Here is a 21,246-nt window from a genome sequence, read left to right as displayed (position 1 = left end):
ATCTCTCATTTTTACTATTCCAATTAAATGTCCTTGCTCTCTCAGGATGTTTTCTGGTGACGGCCACGCCTAAAAAATGTTAGAATTATGATCATCACAAAGTCAGGTTTTCTTGTTCTCCCCTCACTAAAAACCAGTCCCCAAACAGTACAAGGGGACCCCCCCCCAGCCTCCTGTAACTTCTTCAATTAGAGGAACAGTGTGGCTGAGAACAGGACAGGCGGGGGAGGAGGGTGAGGATAGTGAGGCTTCAGTGGTGCTTGGGGAGGGGAGAGCATGGCTGGCGGGGCCGGGGGGCGGTCAGTAGGGGATGAGACAACAGTGGGAAGGCATGGCCTAGAGCAAGACCACAAACCCTTGGGCTGATGCAGGTCTAGGAAGGATGAGGTCCTCCCTGGGCACGAGAGGGGAGCATTGATTCTGCCCACACTCAGCACCATGAAAAGGGGCAAGATTATTTGGAGGGAGACATGGGGGTCCATGGTGGAAGGCTTTCCTCTCCCTCCTCTGCTCTACTTAAGGGTGTGGCAAACTTAGGGCCACATCTCCCCTCAGCACCCATTCACAAAAGACCAGATCCTCCCAGCAAAAGCCCAAAGCATGGAACTTTGTTACAAGTCTTGTCCTCAGGACGCTGCCACACTTTGTCATCATTTATAGACTGGGGTGAAATGCAAGAGTTATGGTAGATTAGTGTCCTTCACCCAACTGAGATTGCCCCAAACCACACACCTGCAGAGCTGGAGGGACCCCTCACATGACCAGACCAGGGAAAAAGAATTACCCGTGTGACACCCCTTATAAAGGATGGCTTTCTTTTTATAAAAGCGGTCGTCCACATTTATCAGTCAGCAGGGGCCCAAGCCCAGAGTTCTCACTGATCACTTGAGGGAGGCAGAGAGACAGACAATCACTTTGTGCGCTGCGATTCTGAGCCACGGGACTCTACTGTGAAAACCAATGCAACTCTGCAAAGCAATATCCCCTTGAGTGTTCAGAAAAGCCTTTGTGCCATGTTTTTCAGGATATCCCAAACTTGATCACAAATGAAGGAGCAAGGGAATGCTAAAAAAGCAAAAGGCACTTATTTGTTTCCCAAACAAGAATATCATTTATTTGCCGATGGAAGCTTGAAGGAAAATTACATGAAAAAAGAACTGGAAGAACAAAAGAGAAGCTTTTTGATTACAGCTCTGTGTTATTAAATGGCTGTGGATCGCCTACCTACTTGTTTGGGTTCTTGACATTTTTTGCCTTGGATTATTTATCTTGAAAGTTAATCGGTGTTGCTTCTCTCTCTGCGGGGGTTATATACTGTTCTATCAATCTCCTGAAAAACACAGCAATCACTGAGATGATTAAGAAAATAAGGCGCATTAACATAATGGACACCACCTGCACTGGGGCAGGCATATCCTCTTTCAGCTGTCTCGCCGGCCCGCTGTCAATGCTGCCTCCATACCCTACCTCCTCGCAGAATGGAGGCGCCCAGCCATAGGTGCAATGGCAGTTTCTCTTATTGTTGCAAACGCCTCGGAGGTTGCACTTCGAAGGTGGACAGTCAAATTTCAAGGTGGAGGTAGGCACACAAGTTCTGTTAACACAGATATGGCCAAAACCACAGGGGGTACCATCATTTATGACGCCGATGTCAGATATTCCCGTGGGCTCCAAGGATTCGTGGAAGCCTACCCCCCAGCATATGAGATTTTCTGCTCGCAGATGAGTAGAGATGAGGGCCCTATGCACTGGCATATCAGGGACGTGCTTGACATTTATACACTGTAGCCTGCCGCACAGTGCATTTTCCTTGGTACAGGCTTTGTACCTACGGTAACCTCTGAGACCACAGTTCCCATATTGGTCACCCATTAAATTCACTGCCTGATAGCACTGCTCAGGAGCTTCCCTGGCATCAGATCCAAAAATATTTTGACACTGTGTATATCTGGAATTGCACCTCCTTTTGAAACAAAGGGAGTTACGCTTGCAAAGGGTTCCATCGTGCTTATAAGCATCATTTGGGCAGAAATTTGAGATTCCACTGCAGTACTCTGCAAGGTCACATTCATTATCTTCCTTTCGACACATGTACCCAAGTGGACGAAAACGACAGTTATGACAGCAAAGCCCAGTGTTACAATCGGCACCTTGCACGAATTTACAGTCCGGTTGGCAACACCTGTCATTTTTACAGTCCTCTCTTGAACCACAATCACATTCTTCAGTGCCTTCCACAATTTTATTTCCACATCTCTCCACCACATAACCAAGTCCCGGGATATTATTTAGACATTCTGCTCCTGTTTGTACGTGATCAAAATATTCGCTATAACTACAATTACTAAACCCACTACTCCCAGTGCCCATGATACAAGTGCTCTTACCTCCACACTGACAATACAGCGTATCATGTCTCATTCCCACCCCATGACCCAGTTCGTGAGCAGATATTCTGCTGGCTTCAAGAATATTTGCATTTGTAAAAGTACTTACTGATCCACTATATTTGTCCTTACACACACCTCCAATATACGCCCCTCCAAATGAATGAGTAAGATTATGTGTAGTATACAAATGTGCCCAATCTGCTGAAATCTGCTTAGAAAGGTTTGCTGTACGATATTTTAAAAATGCATTTAGAAGTTCTTGTGAGCTTATTTGGCGAATATTTATTCTGTCGTTCTCTGTCCATATTTCCATACCTTGTAGAATTATCCTCATATTGAGATCTTTAAAGAAGGTGTCCATAATCCCAGTCAAAAGAACGGCATCCTGTATGACTCGAGTAACATTGGCATCTGAAAACAAATATCTCTTGTAATCAAAGACTAGGGCTATTTCCAAGTACTTCGGATGGAGAGAGGATCTGGGAGAGTCCCTAAGCTTCGCCATATTCTCCGTCTGAGCCATCTTCTCTTCTAGGTCATCATTAGTTAAGCCACAGGTCTGATTCTGAAATTTGCCGTCTGTCTTCAGGAGATACATGACATGTTCAAAGCTGGAAGAGGCCCGGAGGGGCTCGATTTGGTAACGGTCCTCGTCAATTCTCAATATGCCTCGGAGACTCCCTGTGCATGTACTTAAAGTAGCTTCTGAATCCTGAGTTCCTTCAACCAGGCCTATGTAGTTACAGTCCCTGGGTATGTAAGGGTGATCCTCCAGGAGTTTCCCTTGTTTCGTGAAAGAGAAAACCTTTAGATTTCGGGGCAGTAGAAACCTCTTGGGCCAGAGGTGGAGGACATACTTCTTGCCTTTGACCTGCAGGAGGTAGGACACTTGCTGGACACTTGCTCCCCGGAGGCTCAGCTTCTTGGGAATGATGATTTCATACGACTCAAACCCCCATTCAGGGTGAAAAATTGAACCCTCGCCAAGAGCGTCTAAGAGAAGCGCCACCAGGACGATCAGGGGGAGCAAATGGCTTTCGGGGAATAAGGTCCTTCCTGACCTCATGGCCGGGATGGGTGGCCCCAGCCGAGTCAATCCCAGCAACTGGCTTGTGAGTCAGGTTCCAGGGGTGGCTGCTAGGGGCGCGGGAGTGCAAAGTGCCGAGTTCCCGAAGCAGGGTACGCAGGAACCCCCCGCCCCCAGCCTCCCAAGGCTCGGTCTGGCTGACATTCCCTGAATGAATCCAGTTCGTTTCCGGGGCGGTGCCGTTGGGCGGTGCCGTTGCACGCACGAGGGAGAACCGAGGGAAAGGTGCTTGGCTCCTCTGAAGAATAAAACAGGAAAGAGGGGCTTTTGGCGCGAGGGATGGAGAAGGGCGGTGCGCAGCTTGGAGAAAAGAGAAGGACTCGAGAAAAAGGAAGAACAAAAGACATCTTGTCCGAGGATTCCCGCATCCTGTGCTGTTTCATCTGTTTCTGTACGCCCTAGGGCACACCTCGTGTTTTCCATCGGTGGGAATCATCTAGACGTTTCCTAAGCACTGCGAGCCCCGCACTGTCACACCATTCCCAGCTTTCTGCTAGACTCGCGTAGCCTCGGGGGCAGGGGGCAGCGGCAGAGCCAGGGACTCTCAGTGAAGGATCTAATCCCCACCCCTCCCTGGGGCAGAGCCGGCCTTCTAGCAAGAGAAAGTTTCCAGCTCATTTTCTCCCGTGGCTCTTTCTGCTCTTTGTCCTTGGATGCCAGGGACTAGAGGGATTGGGGGCCTGTGTGCAGCGTGGGGGTGGGGGGTGGGGTAGGGAATGTAGGAATAGAAAAACACTTGTGAGAGCAGAACTCCTGAAGTTCTCGGAGAAAGACCAATGGGTGGTTATGTTTGTAGTATGAGTGGTGGGGGAGGGAGGAGACCGCGAAGGGCCACGGATTAAAATGATTTTAAAACGACTGACAATAGCAGATTTTGATGAGGGTGTAGAACGAGAACAACTCTGACACATTTCTGGAGGGAATTTAATAGGCTAAAACCACGTTAGAAAACTGGTTAGCAGTATCTCATATAGTTGAAAATATGCAGGTTCCACTCCCAGATACATGCCCTACAGAAATGTGTGCTTGAATTTACCAGGATACATGTAAACTGCAATATTCTCCAAATCGGAAACAATTCAAATTTCCACCAACAGTAACTGCAGCAACAGGAGATGACAGGGAAGAGTTATTTATATGCACGACATGAATGAATATTACCAAGAAAAACAAATAAATGTAAAGATTAAAATCAGACAAAATTGAACTTTACTTTTAGGGATACATGCATTGCTGGCAAAATGAATCAAGGAAATAATTACCCAAACAGTGAGGAAAAGCTGTTGCCTTACTTCTAGGGTGAGCAGAAGGGGCTGTACATACACGGGTGGATGAGGGAGGGGAAGGGTGTGGCTCAGGAAGCTTCTAGTACGCTGGGGGTGTTGGTAGTGTATGTCTTGACCACTTGGGTTTGCTGTACATATTTGTTAAGCCAATCCTAAAAATTCATGCTTATTTCTGTGTAGGTTATATTTCACAATGAAAAAAAAATTTTTTTTAAAGATTTTATTTATTTATTTGACAGACAGAGATCACAAGTAGGCAGAGAGGCAGGCAGAAAGAGAGGAAAGGAAGCAGGGTCCCTGCCAAGCAGAGAGCCCAATGTGGGGCTCGATCACCGGCCTTGGGATCATGACCTGAGCTGAAGGCAGAGGCTTTAAACACACCGAGTCATCCAGGGGCTCCCCCCCAAACGTTTTAATAACCTAAAAATTTGTGTCTGTTTTCTGAGATGAGACAAATATGCTTTCATTATTCTTTAGGCTGACAGATTAGTTTGGAGTCATAAAGATATTGTCTAAGGGATGATGCTGGTAGGTTAAATATGACTACTATGTTTTAAACTTACATCATAAAATTTTATAGCACCATTGTATTTGTGTATATATATATATATATATATATATATATATATATTTTAAAGAATAGCTCCAATGGGTGTGGTGCAAAAATAATGAATGTTACGCTGAAAAAATAAAAAAATTTAAAAAATTAAAAGGAAAAAGAATAGCTCCAGGTTTTTGAGAGAGCCATCATTCATTCATTATGTCTCTTTTGGAAAAGAAAAGTTTTATAGATTATTAGTTTCTGACTAGTTAATATTAAGATAAAACTAAGCACAACACAGAGCAATGTTTATTTCTCTGCAAAAATTACCTTCTGTATCAGTCTGGGTTCAGTCAGGAGAAAGAATCCATATCATAGTTGAAGAGGGAAATGAGAATTATCAGTTTGAACAGGGAATTGGAGGAATGAGAGATTTGCTGGTAAACTGTAAAGAGAATCCTAAAGAATATTGGAATTGTGGCTAGAATACTTAATACAGCAAATATGCAATGATATAATAAGATATGGTATAATATAATATGAAATAAAGCAGAATAGGATGTAGTAGTATAGTAGACCTACAAACCTGAGAGGTGAAATAGGCCAGCCAGGAAGACTAGTCTCCTCCTAGTGCTGAGATCAGATCTTGTGAGATGCCACAGCCATGGATACTGAATGGCAGAGAAGTCGGTGAGGTAGCGCTCTGGTGGATCTTGCCATAAATCCAACGTCTAAGGCACTGGATCTCGTCTAAGGTGTCTCACTAGGGCACTGGGGAAAGCTGTTCAAATACATTCCGCTACAAAGCACCCCCGCCCCTGCATCCCTCCTCCCCCCATTGGCATAGAGACTGCCAGGTGTTGCTCACGCGGAGTCCCTGGAACCGGGAAAGAAAACTTCTTACTCCTACAAAGTCTCTCCAGCGCCCTCTACTGATAAAGCTTAACATAGCGCCATTTGGCAAAGCAAACATACTTAAAGGTCCCATATCCGTTTTTCCAGAGCAGGTGGAAGGGGTGATTTCAGAAGTAAGAGACAATGACCTGATCACCAACACAGTCTGCTCTGAGGAATTCGATCTGTCAGTCAGGAGAGGCATGATTACAGAATTCTAGTTAGCGCTCTGGGGCTCTCATACAGATGAGGCTGGGATGAGGAATAAGAACTATGTGCCTTCAGGATGATGCTTCCTGAGGCACAGAAGGAATTCCCGAACGCATTTTTTCTTTCCAGTGTTCCTCATTAGGTCAACAGAGGCCCCTAAACTCACAGCTTCCAACAACCCGGTTTTTCCTGACCAACGTGGGTTAGAAGTCTCCTGTATCCAACATCCAGAATGCATGTAATTTCTTTACCCATCTGGTTGGAGTCAATAATCACTAACAGGAAGATTCTGTTAGAAACAAAACAAAACAAAACAAAACAAAAAAACTCTCTCTTGTTCTCTTTAATGGCAACAGTTTCTTTTAAAAAATATTTTACTTATTTATTTGACAGAGATCACAAGTAGGCAGAGAGGCAGGCAGAGAGGAGGCTCCCTGCAGAGGAGGGGTTCAATCCCAGGACCCTGGGATCATGACCTAAGCTGAAGGCAGAGGCTTTAACCTACTGAGCTACCCAGGTGCCCCATGGCAACAGTTTCTAATAGTTTATATTTCTTCTTGGACTTTTAAAGAAGTGACCTTTAAGTAATGACTTTCCATTTTTCCTGGCCAGAGCTAGGACTTCCAGAACACACTGGACAGAATGTGTGAGAGCTGGCATCTGCAACATACTTAACTTCAAAGGAAACAAATTTGTAAGTTCGTCATTAAAACTTGAGTTGCTTTCCACAGTAGATGCTGAAAAAGCATTTGACAAAGTATAGCATCTTTTCCTGATCAAAACTCTTCAAAGTGTAGGGATAGAGGGTACATACTTCAATATCATCAAAGCCATCTATGAAAAACCCACCACGAATATCATTCTCAATGGGGGAAAACTGAGAACTTTTCTGCTAAGGTCAGGAACACGGCAGGGATGTCCATTATCACCACTGCTATTCAACATAGTACTAGAAGTCCTAGCCTCAGCAATCAGACAACAAAAAGAAATTAAAGACATCCAAATTGGTAAAGAAGTTAAACTATCATTTTTTGCAGATGGTATGATACTATATGTGTGGAAAATCCAAAAGACTCCACTCCAAATCTTGTACAGGAATTCAGTAAAATGTCAGGATATAAAATCAATGCACAGAAATCAGTTACACTTCTTTACACCAACAACAAGACAGAAGAAAGACAAATTAAAGAATCAATCCCATTTACAATTGCACCCAAAACCATAAGATACCTAGGAATAAACCTAACCAAAGAGGCAATGAATCTATACTCAGAAAACCATAAAGTACTCATGAAAGAAATTGAGGAAGACGCAAAGAAATGGAAAAATGTTCCATGCTCCTGGATTGGAAGAGCAAATATTGTGAACATGTCTATGCTACCTAAAGCAGTCTACAAATTTGATGCAATCCCTATCAAAATACCATCAATTTCTTTCAAAGAAATGGAACAAATAATCCTAAAATTTATATGGAACCAGAACCCTCGAATAGCCCAAGGAATGTTGAAAAAGAAAGCCAAAGTTGGTGGCATCACAATTCCCAGACTTCAAGCCCTATTACAATGCTGTCATCATCAAGACAGTATGGTACTGGGGCACCTGGATGGCTCAGTGGGTTAAGCTTCTGCATTCGACTTGGGTCATGATGTCAGGGTTCTGGGATCGAGCCCCACATCGGGCTCTGCTCAGCAGGGAGCCTGCTCCCCCCTCTCTCTCTCTACCTGCCTCCTTACTTGTGATCTCTCTGTCAAATAAATAAGTAAAACCTTTGGAAAAAAAAAAGACAGAATGATCTAGGCACAAAAACAGACACACAGATCAATGGAACAGAATAGAGAGAGAGCCCAGAAATAGACCCTCAGCTCCATGGTCAACTAATCTTTGACAAAGCAAGAAGGTATGTGCTATGAAGTGTGTAAATGTGGTGATTCACAGACCTGAACCCCTGGGGCTAATAATATATTATATGTTAATTAAAAAATAAGTGAGTTGCTTTCCATAAGTTTCAACAATTAGCATTTCAAAAACAGTGGTACTAGAGAGGCCTGGGTGGCTCAGTCAGTTAAGCATCTGCCTTCTGCTCAGGTCACAATCCCAGGGTCCTGGGATCCAGCCTAGGGATCAGGTTCTCTGATTAGCAGGGAGCCTGCTTCCCTCTTTCCACCCCCACTCCCCTGCTCATGCTCTCTCTCTCTTTCTTTCAAATAAATAAAATCTTTAAAAATAAAAGACAAAATCTAAAAAAAAAAATAGTGGTACTATTTGATAAGTATTTTGCGCTCTTTCTAAATATCTTCTAACTTACATTTGTATCAATAACTGATTTATAAGTTTAAAAATTCTTTGTACACATAGATGGCTGGTAACATTTTTATTCCGATTCTAATTTGATAATGCAAGGTTCAGAGATTCCTCTCTATATAATACTGATTTTTGAAACTCTGAGATTTTAGCATGGTTTCATCTATGTGCATTTTTGTTTTGTTCCAGGTATTCTTAAATTCCTGGGCACTCACTGTCACAGTCAGGGCTCTGTGTATAACAGGGTGTAAAAATAGGGTTCTTTCTGGGTTGGAGTTTCAGCACAGACCTCTGCTGATGTCTGTGGGTCAGAGGTCACCAGGACCACCCCTGCTCGTCAGACAAAGATAGAGTACTCGCTGCTCTTTGTTGCAGGGAAAAAACTGCACCCAGGGGGGCAATGTGGGTATGTGGAAGTGCGTGTTAGGCAGGGCTCAGCTGGCACGTGTGTTCGGTGAAATGGAGATGGGTTCAAAGACTTGAGTATCTTAGTGAATTTTATCCAGGTGGCAGGTGTGATTGGATATATTTATGATTTTTATCCAGCAGGTGGGAAGAATAGAAGCAGAGTTAAAGCTGTAATTGTTCAGGAGTCAGTGGCCACTCAAGTTGTCTGGAGTGGGTATATTCGTTAATATTTGCAGGCAGTAATTTTTAAAGATTATTGGTGTGTGTGTTTGCTGTTATAAATGTGATCTTCTCTTCAAATACATCCCCCAAATGGTTTTTATTTATAACAGATGTTTCTGCATGAATTAATTTGACGTCATTTGAATTACTGAATTCCTAATGGTTAAGTGTTTCAGTAAGTTTCCTTAAATTGTCTTATTAACCTCAGATGGACAGCCTCTCTCCCTCCTTTCCAATTCTTATATGCAAAGCCCTCTAATAACCACAGTAACACAGATTCTGATATCACATGATTGGTGATTGGTGTCCATCCTCTGCCAGGTCCATGTTCTTAAATCTTTTCTAGGAGTACAGTGAAAGTGGACACAGAGGAGAGAAAGTGGAGAAAAATAGAGAAAGAGGAGACAGAGAGCCAGGGGACTGGGTCCCTACAGGCTGACCCAAAGTTTCTGTAATGGGCATACAAAGCAAGGGATAATTTGAAGTGAGATTCTTGCAAATTCCAGATGGTGCACAGAACCTAGACTCAAACCCAAAGATATTTGTCCTGAAGCAGCCAGGTGCCACCAGGTAGCACCAAAAGACAGCCAGAACCCAGCCAGAGATGGGTTATCCAGAAGGCCTCCAGAACTCCTATCTAGCTAGCCAACAGATGGCTCACCTCACTCACACAATTAAGTTTGTCATTATGCAATCCCACATTTTACACAATGGCGATGAAAATATATTTCTTTCATGGATTAGCTATCACACATAATGACGTTTTTAAGAATAAAATAATCCCCACAAACCAAATTTATGAAATCAAGTAACTGGGAAAGGGAAGAGCGAGGAATAGAAGGAGAGAGAATGGAACAAGAGGGAAATACAGGAGGAGTCTTTGCTATATGCGTATCATTGTTAAAACACCTGAAACAAATATGATAACAACATTTTATGATGTAAAAATATATATAACTTTTATATTGGGCATATATACATTTCTGTCAGTTATTATATATGTGTTTTACTGAAGTCCAATTTACCTAAATGCATGAAGTCCTAAGTGTATTTTATACAAAACTGTACATATGTATATATTTATGCAACTACCACCCAGGCCAAGATAGTTTCAGACTCCAGAAAGATTTTTCTTGCCCTCTTCTCAGTCAAGACCCTTCTTCCAGAAGAGTACCCAGTATTCCGATCCCTGTTTGCCTCTGGTTTATTTCTCTTAAACGTATATAATGGAATCATACAGAATGTATGTTTTTGTGTCTGGCTTAATTTGACCTTATGTCAATGACAGTTCTTCATATGGTTGCCTGTTTTTGTTTTCATTTCTGTGTAATATTGCATTGAGAGGATGTACCATAATCTGTCCCTTCTACCGCTGATGATTATCTTCATTTTGAGTGCTCAAAGCCAAAGTGGTGAAGAAACACACTAGGAGATGGGGAAAAGAAGTTGAGTAGGGATTATCGATACCTAGTTCCTTTTACTTTGTGTGTCCTGCTTTGACACATCAATGGGAGGCTGCCCATAGAACTTTCTTAGAAATGTGCTAGCTGTAGGGAGAATCTTCTGGATAAGGATATGTTTGCACCCGCAGGTCTACTCTCTCTTCCCTTCTCTACCAAGCTCTCCACTCCAGGAAGCTGACACGTATCAGTGGATCAAATTCCACAGGCTCCTTGTATTTCCAGACTTCCACTGCTTCAGCAGTGTGTCTGGGTAGAAGTTGGGTGGGGAACGAGATCAGAGTTCTCATTCCCTGGCTTCCTCCTTGTGGAGGGTCCTGGGGGTCCCTGCACTCCCTGTCAGAAGTCACAGCTCTTATGTGATTGCTGTGAATTGTTTAAGACTGATGATTCACAGACCCGCACCCTTAAAGCAAATGCATTTTATGTTATTTTTTTTTTTAAAAAGTCACAGCTTTTCTTGAGGTCACTTGCTCTACATACAGGTCTCTTTCCAGGTTCTGGTAACCTCTCCCGGCTTCATCTCTTTGGACCCAGTAGTCATAGCTCTGCTGTGCTAGCCAGCACTTTCTACATTGTCTCTTAGAGTTCCCCTCCACATCACCCGTGCACACTTCCTAAGTAGTCATTTTGTAAGTAAGTCTTTCTCAAATTATACCAACTGGAGTTTTGCCCACACTTGGCAGATAGGACTTGACTAATGTAAATGTTTTTGTTGTGTTTCGCTAAGCTGTAAGTCAAAAGAAGAGTTGTATTTTCTGTTTCACACACACACACCCCTATGCCTCCTCACCTACTCACACATTTTACACACCCTCTATCTTCAGGGCTTTTGCAAACACTGTCAGACATGTGAGGAAATGGAGCCGACCACACACAGAGCTGGCCCAGAGCAGTGTTCACTGGGAGAGCTTGCAGAAGCAGAAGCAGTAAGCAAGTTCAGTTCCTCCACTGCCCATCACATCTTGGACTGTGTGTGGGCATTAGGGGTGGTTGCTGTGTTCCTTGTATTCTGAGAGGTGTACTTGGACACCAGGCTTTTGAGCTGCACAACTGAGGGAAGTACCCATCCCTTCCCTGGCCTGACTGTGGCCTGGTGTCCAAGTTTCCTGTTCAAGCCATGAGATGTGGCAGCCCTTGATCTCTGGCCCTGATCTTCCTCCTTGGATTTCATGGTTGGGAGAGGCCTGGATCTTTCCGCCACAGTCAAGGGCTACGTTTGTAGGCTTGCAATTACAGGGGTAGGATGTGGTGAGCGAGCTAGCGGCCTGCAGCTCAGATCCATGAAAGCAGGTTTCCAGCGAGTGTTTGTTCCTAAATTGTCTGAGGAGGCAAGTCCAGCTCTGAGAGGCCAGCCTCCAGACGACCAGATTTGGCTGGTCATTCCTTAGCTCTCAAATTCATTTTCCTTTTACACCATTACAGAACTGAAGGTGAAGGCTTAACTGTGTGTCATATGAGATTATAATGCTCTCTGGATAACCAACATGGGCTGTCAGTTGTGTTAAGATGTATTTGTGCAGATCCTGAATAATGCTTCTCCAACTATTTAACTGAAGCGATTCATAAAATTTCCAGTCTTTTAAACAAGTATGTCTATTGTTTAGAATTACATATGTGGGATTCAGAAGTTTCTGAAAAGCTAACAGAATATGGAAATAAGCTCAATGCTAACATTGATACAAGACCACTAATTCCATAAATATCACCATGTCAAGTATCTGTGTTGAAATGTCTCCCTGATTGACTTATACGAGGAAATGTATAAAGGAACTTGGTAACATATTTATAGGCAATCATTATTTTAGAATTGTACATATTAAGTGCTATACAAAATTTACTTTGAGGAATAATGTGGTTTAGGTAACAGCGTCATCAGTGTTATTAGTTTGACTATGTTTTTAAATTCTGGCTTTAGCAGACACTCTCCATCTCCACTGGCTGGCACTCTGTCCTAAGCAAGTGTCTTACTTGTCACCAACTAGTACACAGAAAAGTGACTCAGTCTTGTGATGCTTCCTGTTTGACAGAAATTTTTTCCTCAAAAGCATTTTACAATCTGGCTGGGGAAAGAAAAAAAAAAGATACCTAGTGCTGGGCTTTGTGGGCTTCAGAATGAAAAGAAAATTATTTCTCTCTCAGCAAATTCTGACATTATCAGGTGTATCATCGCAAGATGAGGGACACAGGAATAGAAAGTAAAAAATGCAATGCCATAGAGCTTGACATGTAATCTTTTTTATTTTGTGATAAAAATGCTTTCATATAAATTTCATCTTAACTACCTTAGAATGCAACTTTGAAAAGTAAAAACATTGTGCATTTTCCTTACTATGTCATAGTTAGGAACATGCAGTCATTTTCCTTGGTTACTGGGTTTTTCATACAAACAGATATAATATCACTTTTAAGAGAAATGTACACAAGGAAGGAGCCATAGTACCAAACAGTTAGAAGTGGGAGCGTCAGGTCATACAATTGTGTCCTCTCAAATGCTCATCATACATTCAATGTGTTGGTTAAAACCAAAATCTCCAAGCTGCCTGCCAACAAAACATTATACCTTTGGTTCTTTTCCATGCAAGAATTGTGTACCAGCAAATGTGATAATAAGATGGTATAATGGGCTTGAGCATCATGGCTGATTGCTTACATCAAAGTCTTTCACTCTATTACCCTTACACCTTTCCCTCCCTCACCTTCATGTAAGTCAGAAAATGATGCTTAACACAAAACAGAAGAAACAAATAGAAAAATCTACCCCCAAAGGCAGACAGGAGCCAAAGGAAGAATTTATAAAAATAAAAATAAACCAAAAATGGGGGGTGACCTATACATGGCATAAAAGATATGTCCTATAAAAACTTAGTCTCTAATTCAGAACCCAAATGAGAAAGTGATTCTCCATCTCACCTTCTCTTTTATTAGGCACTATACAACTCAAGGGTTCTTACAAACTAAGGGATTCATAAATGCTTGAAAGGCAGTGTCTTCCTCTTCATCACTGAAGCCTGCTGTCTGTAATGGCAGCTTTCACAGTCCCTTCCTCCAAACCCAAAAGATCCCAAGAAGGAAAAATACACGAGTTAGGCCTGCACTGTGGTTGGGGAGCGAGGAGTCTATAGAGGAGCCAAGCTATTGGGTCAGAGGCTGATACTTTCGGGAAGTGAGGATGAGATCGGATAACAGAGAGAGCAGATGTGGTGGGGTCCACACTGGTCCATACAGAGAGGTTCTCCCATCTGTGAATTAGCAGTGGGTCCAAGGTAAAGAGTCACCATTCAAAAGATAAAATATTATATGTTATGAAAGGCCTGGTAGAGTTGCCATGTGAGAGAATAGACTACAGAATAAAGTCTGCTCACATTGGGGCAGAACTAATTATTTTTGTTGGTTTTGTTGAGCACGACTGAAAAAAAAAAAAAAAACAAAAAAAAAACCCAACCCCAAACATTGTAGACTGCCATGTTAACAGACAAATCAGGTTAAGGGGGATGCTCTGATGGGCACTCCTAGCCAAGGCAGGAACAAAGACTATCATTCAGACGAAAACAGAATAGGAAATTCACCTGTCAATATCTACAAAATGCCCCAGCAGAACTAATTTCCCAGGTGTCATGACATCATAGCACCAGGTAGAAGGGAGCATCAGGGAGAAGAGGAAGAAAACTATTTTCCTCTTATTTCTAGCATTGACTAGAATGCGTCTGCCCTCGACAGAGGGTCACGGAAGGTGCCAAGACCACAAGCAGAAAGCAGACTCAAGTACAACATAATCACAATCTCAGCACGAGCATGACAAAGACAGTAAGTCTTTCATTGTCCATCATCATCTAGAAGGTGACTCTAGGAAGGGAAAGTATCCTGGTAAGTATCTATGTTAGTTGCCTATAAGGGAATGTCATGACTGCCATGAAGGAAAAGGAATGGTAGCAAATACACAGCAAAGGCTGCGTCATGGTTCCAACATTTTTATAGGGCTGGCTTGGACTTGAGAAAACTAGGCCAGCTTTCTGTTTCCTGTGCCTGAACACAGAAAATCCACGTGTTCAGCAAGAACCTACTTGGGTACACCATAACTTCGAGTGCACACTGTGGAGGGAAGACTGATGAGCAGGTGTGCGGTCATAAATAGACTCAGGAGGTAGAGACTGCAGCCCCCCCCACCCCCCCCGCTGTCATGGGGTCCCTCGAACCAAGCAGAGTTCATTTTTTCATGGTGAGGGAGCATCATTTGAAACATCTTCTTCTATGGAGATATCTGGAAAGAAAGGCTCAACAGCTAAGGCTAGCTTCCCCTGCTGGATGAGTGAGTGAAGTGGGCTGGGAGTTCCAAGATCTGGGAATAAATGTGTTTCACACGGGCCATCAGTGGAATGCTGGGCAGGAACGAGAGGAACTTGATAGTGGGTAACCACTTCTCCCATGAGTTAACTTATCTCTTGGTCATTCCAACATTCCATTTTTTTTTCTTTTTTTAAGGGTGTCATAGTACCTGCACTGCCAAGGATAAAAGTTCACACTGACTAGGCCCACAAATGGAAAAACAGCCAATTCTCATCCTTCTTCCTGGTAAGGTTTATGTAAAACCCTGCATGCAGGCAAGAGAATTAAGGTGCAGTCTCTTCAAAGGGTCTTCTGTCCCCAGAATGGGTTCAAAGAAAACTATCTTGCCCCTCTTCCTCTTGTAGGAATGATATTAGGTAGGAGACTGCAAGAGATGTTTTCTAAAGAAACATACTTGAAAGGTGAATGCTGAGAACCATAACCAAAACAAACCTTGTGATATTCCTGGAGACACTGGGAAAAGAGGAGAAAGGAGGCTGAAGTTGCTTTCCAGAGCAAGAATGATTAAAAGCACAAGGGTCTTGCCCTCAAACATGCTAGGGGCAGGGGTGCACAACCACAGAGAGGTGCAAAAATTAAAGCACCAAATGAAGTCAAGAGAATTTCCAAGGAAGGTAAGATGAGACAGGTCAACGTAAGCAGAATTCCAGGGTACAATTTCGAAGAGGACCGTTCTGTAGAATTTTCTCATGGATATCACAGAAGCCCCCAGGGCTTAAAATGCAGTCCAAACTGCAAGAATGTCTGGGCTATGACAGGCATCCATTCTTTCCTCCAAATAGAAAAGAGTGAACATGGTCCCAAGTCTTCTATTAGCTTTGCACTTCCACAAACTTGGCTTGATAGGTAAGAAATTAAAAGGAGCCATGTTCCCCTGAACCCAAATCCTGCAGATACCCAGTGAAGCTGACAAAACTGCTTCCCTTGCATTATCTAAAAGATAAAAGCATCTTCTTTCTCCTTCCTCCAGAAGCTGGTTCCAGAGATTTCTTCATGTCTCTCCCGGATGACCTTCATTTGTTCCTCAGCAGCATTTATAATAGGCAGCTCTGTCCCTACACTGGAGGCAGATTCTTTCACGCATACACCTGCATGTTGCTGCGTGGTGGCTCAGACATGTGTGTTCCAGGTCCCCGCTGACCTCCTCCAGCACCCCCAGGGGTAGGGCTGGTGGTCACATCTGACCAGTCAGAAGCAGAGTGTGGTGATGAACTTGACCACTGGTCAGGAGACTCTGGGGATGGTGTCAGGTAGGGATGCTCACCCTGCAGGTGACCGCTGTGACTGGGTGTTCGCTCAGCAGCATTTGAGGAAGCATAGCTATGCTGTGAAGGTGGTGTGGGGTACTTGCCCACAGAGGCTGGAAAAGGATGATAGGCTGGGAGAATGGTCTGAGCAACCTGCCCATCCTGCTGGGGCATCATGGCAGTGGGAAAAGCCATATTGGGCAAACGAGCCATTTCTGGAATCTGGTACATGGTGGGCACGGGGCCTGCAACAGGAGGAGGGCAGTTGGACTGAGTCTGGGGAGTCCCTGCCGGTTGGGCAATACTGCCTTTGGGGATTAGCTGGAAAGTCACAATGGGGGGCAAAGGCTCCCGAGGGGTAGTTATGTGCTTCCCTTCAGGCGGCCTGCTCTGGGGAGCTATGCCGGGGTGCGTGCCCTCAGCTGGAGCCAGAACCATCCCAAACATCTCATTGTACTGGGTCTCATTCACCTCCATGCGGCTCACCCAATCTGCCGGAACAGTGACAGGATGGAGCCTACTCAAGCTCCCCGCACTGCCACTGCCTGGGGGAACAATGTGGTGATGGGACAGCAGCTGGCTCACTGAGGGAAGCACAGTGCTGGCCCCATGAGCCAAAGGCTGCATTTCATGCAGGTTAGAAAAAGACAGTGCATGCTGTGCATGGACTGGAGCAGGGGGTGCTGCAGTGGCCAGCATGGGGTTGGGCGAGGCCTGTAAGATTCCAGGGGATGTAATCATTGGAGAGGATGTGGTGTCAGAAACGTATGTGTGAGGAGACTCTAAGGAATCAACGGGGGATAAAGTCACTGAGCTCTCAGACAGCTGACCCTTGTCACTCAGAGACTTCTTCCTCCTACTACCCTTGGCATCCTTGGCCTCCTTGGCAAGATTAGGGAGGCTAGTGGGCATGGTACTCTTGGTATTGGGTCGTCTAGGCTTCTTGCCCATTGGCGTATGCTTTAGGCTGAGGAAAGATCTGTTGGGCCCACAGATCACAGGTGAGAGGGCAGAAGTCAGCACAGTGCCTGGAGGGCTTGGTGTCACATTGTACTCGTCCAGGAGGCGCACAATGTCATGGTGCATGCGGTCCCGAGCCACGTCCCGAGGAAGACGATCCATGTGATCTGTGATGTCCCGATTGGCAAAATGGTCTAACAGGATCTTGGCTGCTTCGTAACTTCCCTCCCGGGCAGCAAGAAACAGAGGTGTCTCTTCCTACAGAAAAGGCCCACATAGAACATTAAAATCAGCAACACTCTTGAGAATAAACCAGTGTTTCTCAAACTTTTTGTTATTATCAAATCCAGTTATTTGTTTCCTAACTGCCTCCCTGTATGAAATTTTAATACCACAGATAAAATGTCTTTCTGCCTGTGTACTGACTGGATATCTGTGGCTTTATATGTAAAAAGAGTAAGATTATTTTATCCTTCTCCAAGAAGCAATACTGCCTCATTGAGGGTGATGTCTCCTTAGTTGGGAATATGGAAATAAAGCATGCCCCTGAGCCAGAGATTTAATTAAAAGACCACTGAGCTTACCAAAATAGGGCTCTAAGAGGATAAGGAGTTAGAAACAAGAAAGGTAGGAGAGAGGAACCTAAAGTGGGAAAATAAGGGAAAGCAAAAGCAAAAGGAAACTAAACAAGTTCAAGAAAGAATTAAAATAAGGAAAAAGAGGAAACACAAAAGATAAGACGAGCAAGAGACAGGGAAACATTACCTAAGACTCAGAGGAAGAAAAACAAACAGGAAAACACCTGTGGTGTCCAAGAACAGAAAACAAGAGCCACAGCAAAGAAAATGGAAATGAACAAGAGAAAAGGAAGTGGTCATGAGCCAAAAAGAGAAGAGGAGAAAGAGCAATGTCAAAGAAGAGAAAGGCAGAGAGGGCTACGATGACATTATTTATAGGACGGCCTGCTTCAGACTGAGTACTGCGGAGGCAGAGGGCTCACTCCAGACACTTCCCTGGGTAAGCCCAATATCCTCCCCTCAAGCTCTTCAGAGCCAGCTCCTGTCCAACCTGTATCCCTCTCTGTCTGAATTCATCACAAGAGGAGCTATGGGAGAAAAGGGAAAGCTTCATAACCTGAGGCACTGTGAGGTCTGCCCTCCAGCGCAGAGCCCAGACTGTACCTTGTTGTCTTGCATGTCTCGGTTGGCCCCGTTTTTCAACAGCAAAAGGGTTGCCTCCACGTTATTGACAGCAGCTGCCCAGTGAAGAGCGGATTTTCCTAGAGGGAAAAACATTTTTGTAAGCCGACAGAGTAGAGGGACATGTGCTACTCAGTATAAAAAAGCATCATGACTTATATGAGGAAACTTTGAACTTCCCAGATAGCAGCAAGCCAGTTGTCTCTAGAGGTCCATGGGAAAAAACCAAAGTATTACCTTATTTTTCTTCTGTTCCAGAAATACTTTAATACAAGCTGCCTAGCTTTCAGAAGACACGTAGGTAAAAGGATCATTTGTCTAGGGTACCCACATCCTCCCCATGACAGAATCCCACACTGAGGACAAAAGCCTATCTACTTAGCATACACCAGAATGTCTATTTAAGATACTGTTCACAGCCCTCTAGTGAAGTCAGTTCACAAGTCCTCATACTGAGCGTGGTATGCCTGGGAGCCCACAAAGGCAAGCCTTTCACAGGCTGGCTTTGAGATCCAAGAGCCCTTACTAGAAATCTCTTCCTATCTTTTGCCTGTGAACTTCCCACTGGCATAGTTCTCTGCACTCAAAATGTTGAAAGGAAGAACAAAAAGTCTATGCTGGATTTAAATCTGGGAAATTCTACAAGGATCATGTAATGACTTTCCCCTCAGAGGCATGCTTTGCAGGCAAGAGTCTGACTCCCCGCCTCTTGGCCCTACCATGGTCATCCACTGCGTTCACATCTGCTTGACAGTTGATCAGTTCTGCCACCATTCCCTCCACAGCTAGGCGGGCAGCCAGGATCAGTGGTGTAGTGCCATCATTCATCCTGGCATCCAGATCAGTTACTCGGTTGCGGATCAGAATCTAGAAGATGAAAAAGTACAGAAAAGAGAGTCACCTGGAGACAAGAAATAATGAAGCTAAGAGAAGAAACAAGAGCAACAGAGCTGACGCTATACTGTAAGATCCTGGAGGGCAGGGAATGCTTGCTATCATCGTGTCCAAGACTCTATCATACTCAATCAATAAATACTGAATGAATGAATGAATGAATGAATAAATGAACAAATGAGTGCTCAAGGGATAATGGCTCATGGAAAGCGATGTCTTCTACATTCCAAAGAAAGGAGGGATGTGGGAAAATATCACAACCTCAATTATGGTGTCTAGTTTAAGATGAACTAGAATGCTTCCAGTTTCCTTACAAGGGTAAAATAAAAGGGCAACAAGGAATACACTGGAAATTCACATCAAGAAAACCACCAAGGAGCAGCTGGGAGTCCATAAGGCCAGATAAATCTACAGGGAGAAGCTGATACTAGTCAAAAGCGTCATAACCGGCACCTCTCTGCTCTGATCTATTCACCTGGGAGGCACTTAGGCACATCAAAAAGGACAACGATTAAAAATTAGAAACTGGTGTAATCTGCTGTTGGCTCTATCGCTATCTGGCTGTTTGAGTTAGGTTAGCTTGGGGCTTTTCTTTTCCTGCTCTTCTGCCCAGCAAGCAGGACTCTACCACCCACTCTATTCTCTCAAAGAATTTTTGAATGAATATAATCAGATATTAAGTGCCTTAGCAAAGAGGAAACATTATAGATCCACAGGGAATCAGCCCTAGTCCTGTTCTTTACCTGGAAGACCCCCTGGGCATCAGCTGCCACTGCAGCATGGAGAGGGCAGCGGCCCATGTTGTCCTGCGCATTGGCGTCTGCACCTGCATCCAGGAGACGTTTGGCAGCATCAGCCCTTGAGTAGCGGGCTGCAAGGTGCAGCGCCATCTCACCGGTCCGGTCTGTCTGGGCCTGCAGGCTGGCACCTTGGTAGACCAAGTCTGTGATGATGTTGGCAGAAGAGTCCTCTCCATCTTCATCTTCATCGCTCATATCTGAGCTGCCTCCTCGGAGAGAAGCCAGCATCAGTGGGGTGCACCCATCTATAAGAAAGGAATTTTCCAAAAAGTATTCAAAGAGGAGAAAGACATTAATGTTCACTTAGCCCAACTGTTGGAACAGTTCCGTCTGAATAAAGTTATTCTTGTGGGGGAAAAAAATCCCTAGGCTTCCCGTGGTAACTGGCAATTAGTTTTATATCTGCCACCTACTTTTCCTCTGATAATGTCCTTTCTGTGAAGAGTAATGGGAAAGTAAGAGTCTTTTTAAGTTAGGGCTCTCCTCTAAGTTAAACAAGTCTTTGTGTTTAAATTCCTAAGTGCTATGTTATTTTAAACTGGGCCACATTTTAAAATGTCCAGTGTTAATAGAATGATATGCACTAAGATATCAACTAAACTAATTTTCTATCCTTCTGCTTTGGGATATTACTTTTCTATTTTTTTCTTTTTAAGATTTTATTTATTGATTTGACAGGCAGAGATCACACATAGGCAGAGAAGCAGATGGAGAGAGAGGGGGGAAGAGGGCAGGGGGGAGAGAGAGAGAGAGAGAGAGGTGGAAGCAGGCTCCCCACTGAGCAGAGAGCCCAATGCGGGGCTCAATCCCAGGACCCTGGGATCATGACCTGAGCCAAAGACAGAGGCTTTAACCCACTGAGCCACCCAGGCGCCCCTGGGATATTACTTTTCTAAACTACTAAAATATTTCCCATATGACCAGCCTATCTATTCCCAAGCATGCTGTACATGAGGCAATGTGAAACTTTCCATTCTTCTCACACAGGTTTATGATTTCT

At 44.0% G+C, this 21,246-nt stretch overlaps 2 protein-coding genes across 2 annotated transcripts in view; both read right to left on the bottom strand.

Annotated features, from left to right (window-relative positions):
* Positions 1 to 1,099: 1,099 nt before the first annotated feature.
* ADAM30 (ADAM metallopeptidase domain 30) lies at positions 1,100 to 3,652 on the bottom strand. The gene has a single exon (XM_082686194.1). The coding sequence runs from the start codon at positions 3,454 to 3,456 to the stop codon at positions 1,261 to 1,263; it is 2,196 nt and encodes a 731-aa protein (XP_082542320.1). The 5' UTR covers positions 3,457 to 3,652; the 3' UTR covers positions 1,100 to 1,260.
* Positions 3,653 to 13,021: 9,369 nt separating this feature from the next.
* The window catches only part of NOTCH2 (notch receptor 2), a 168,907-nt gene continuing 160,682 nt past the window's right edge, over positions 13,022 to 21,246 (bottom strand). The window contains exons 31-35 of the mRNA XM_082685214.1: positions 20,190 to 20,491; positions 19,272 to 19,419; positions 18,535 to 18,632; positions 13,561 to 17,611; positions 13,022 to 13,493 (exon numbers count right to left, since the gene is read on the bottom strand). Coding sequence (XP_082541340.1) covers positions 16,223 to 17,611; positions 18,535 to 18,632; positions 19,272 to 19,419; positions 20,190 to 20,491 — 1,937 coding nt within the window. The 3' untranslated portion in view covers positions 13,022 to 13,493; positions 13,561 to 16,222. The remainder of the gene's footprint in view (positions 13,494 to 13,560; positions 17,612 to 18,534; positions 18,633 to 19,271; positions 19,420 to 20,189; positions 20,492 to 21,246) is intronic.

Source organism: Mustela nivalis, assembly GCF_964662115.1.
Source record: "Mustela nivalis genome assembly, chromosome: 10".
NCBI lineage: Eukaryota > Metazoa > Chordata > Mammalia > Carnivora > Mustelidae > Mustela > Mustela nivalis.
Note: the sequence above shows the minus strand (reverse complement) of the source record. Positions and strands in the feature narration are given on the sequence as shown.

Coding starts and splice junctions, on each gene's coding strand:
- ADAM30 (XM_082686194.1), bottom strand. CDS start 3,456: ATGAGGTCAGGAAGGACCTTATTCCCCGAAAGCCATTTGCTCCCCCTG.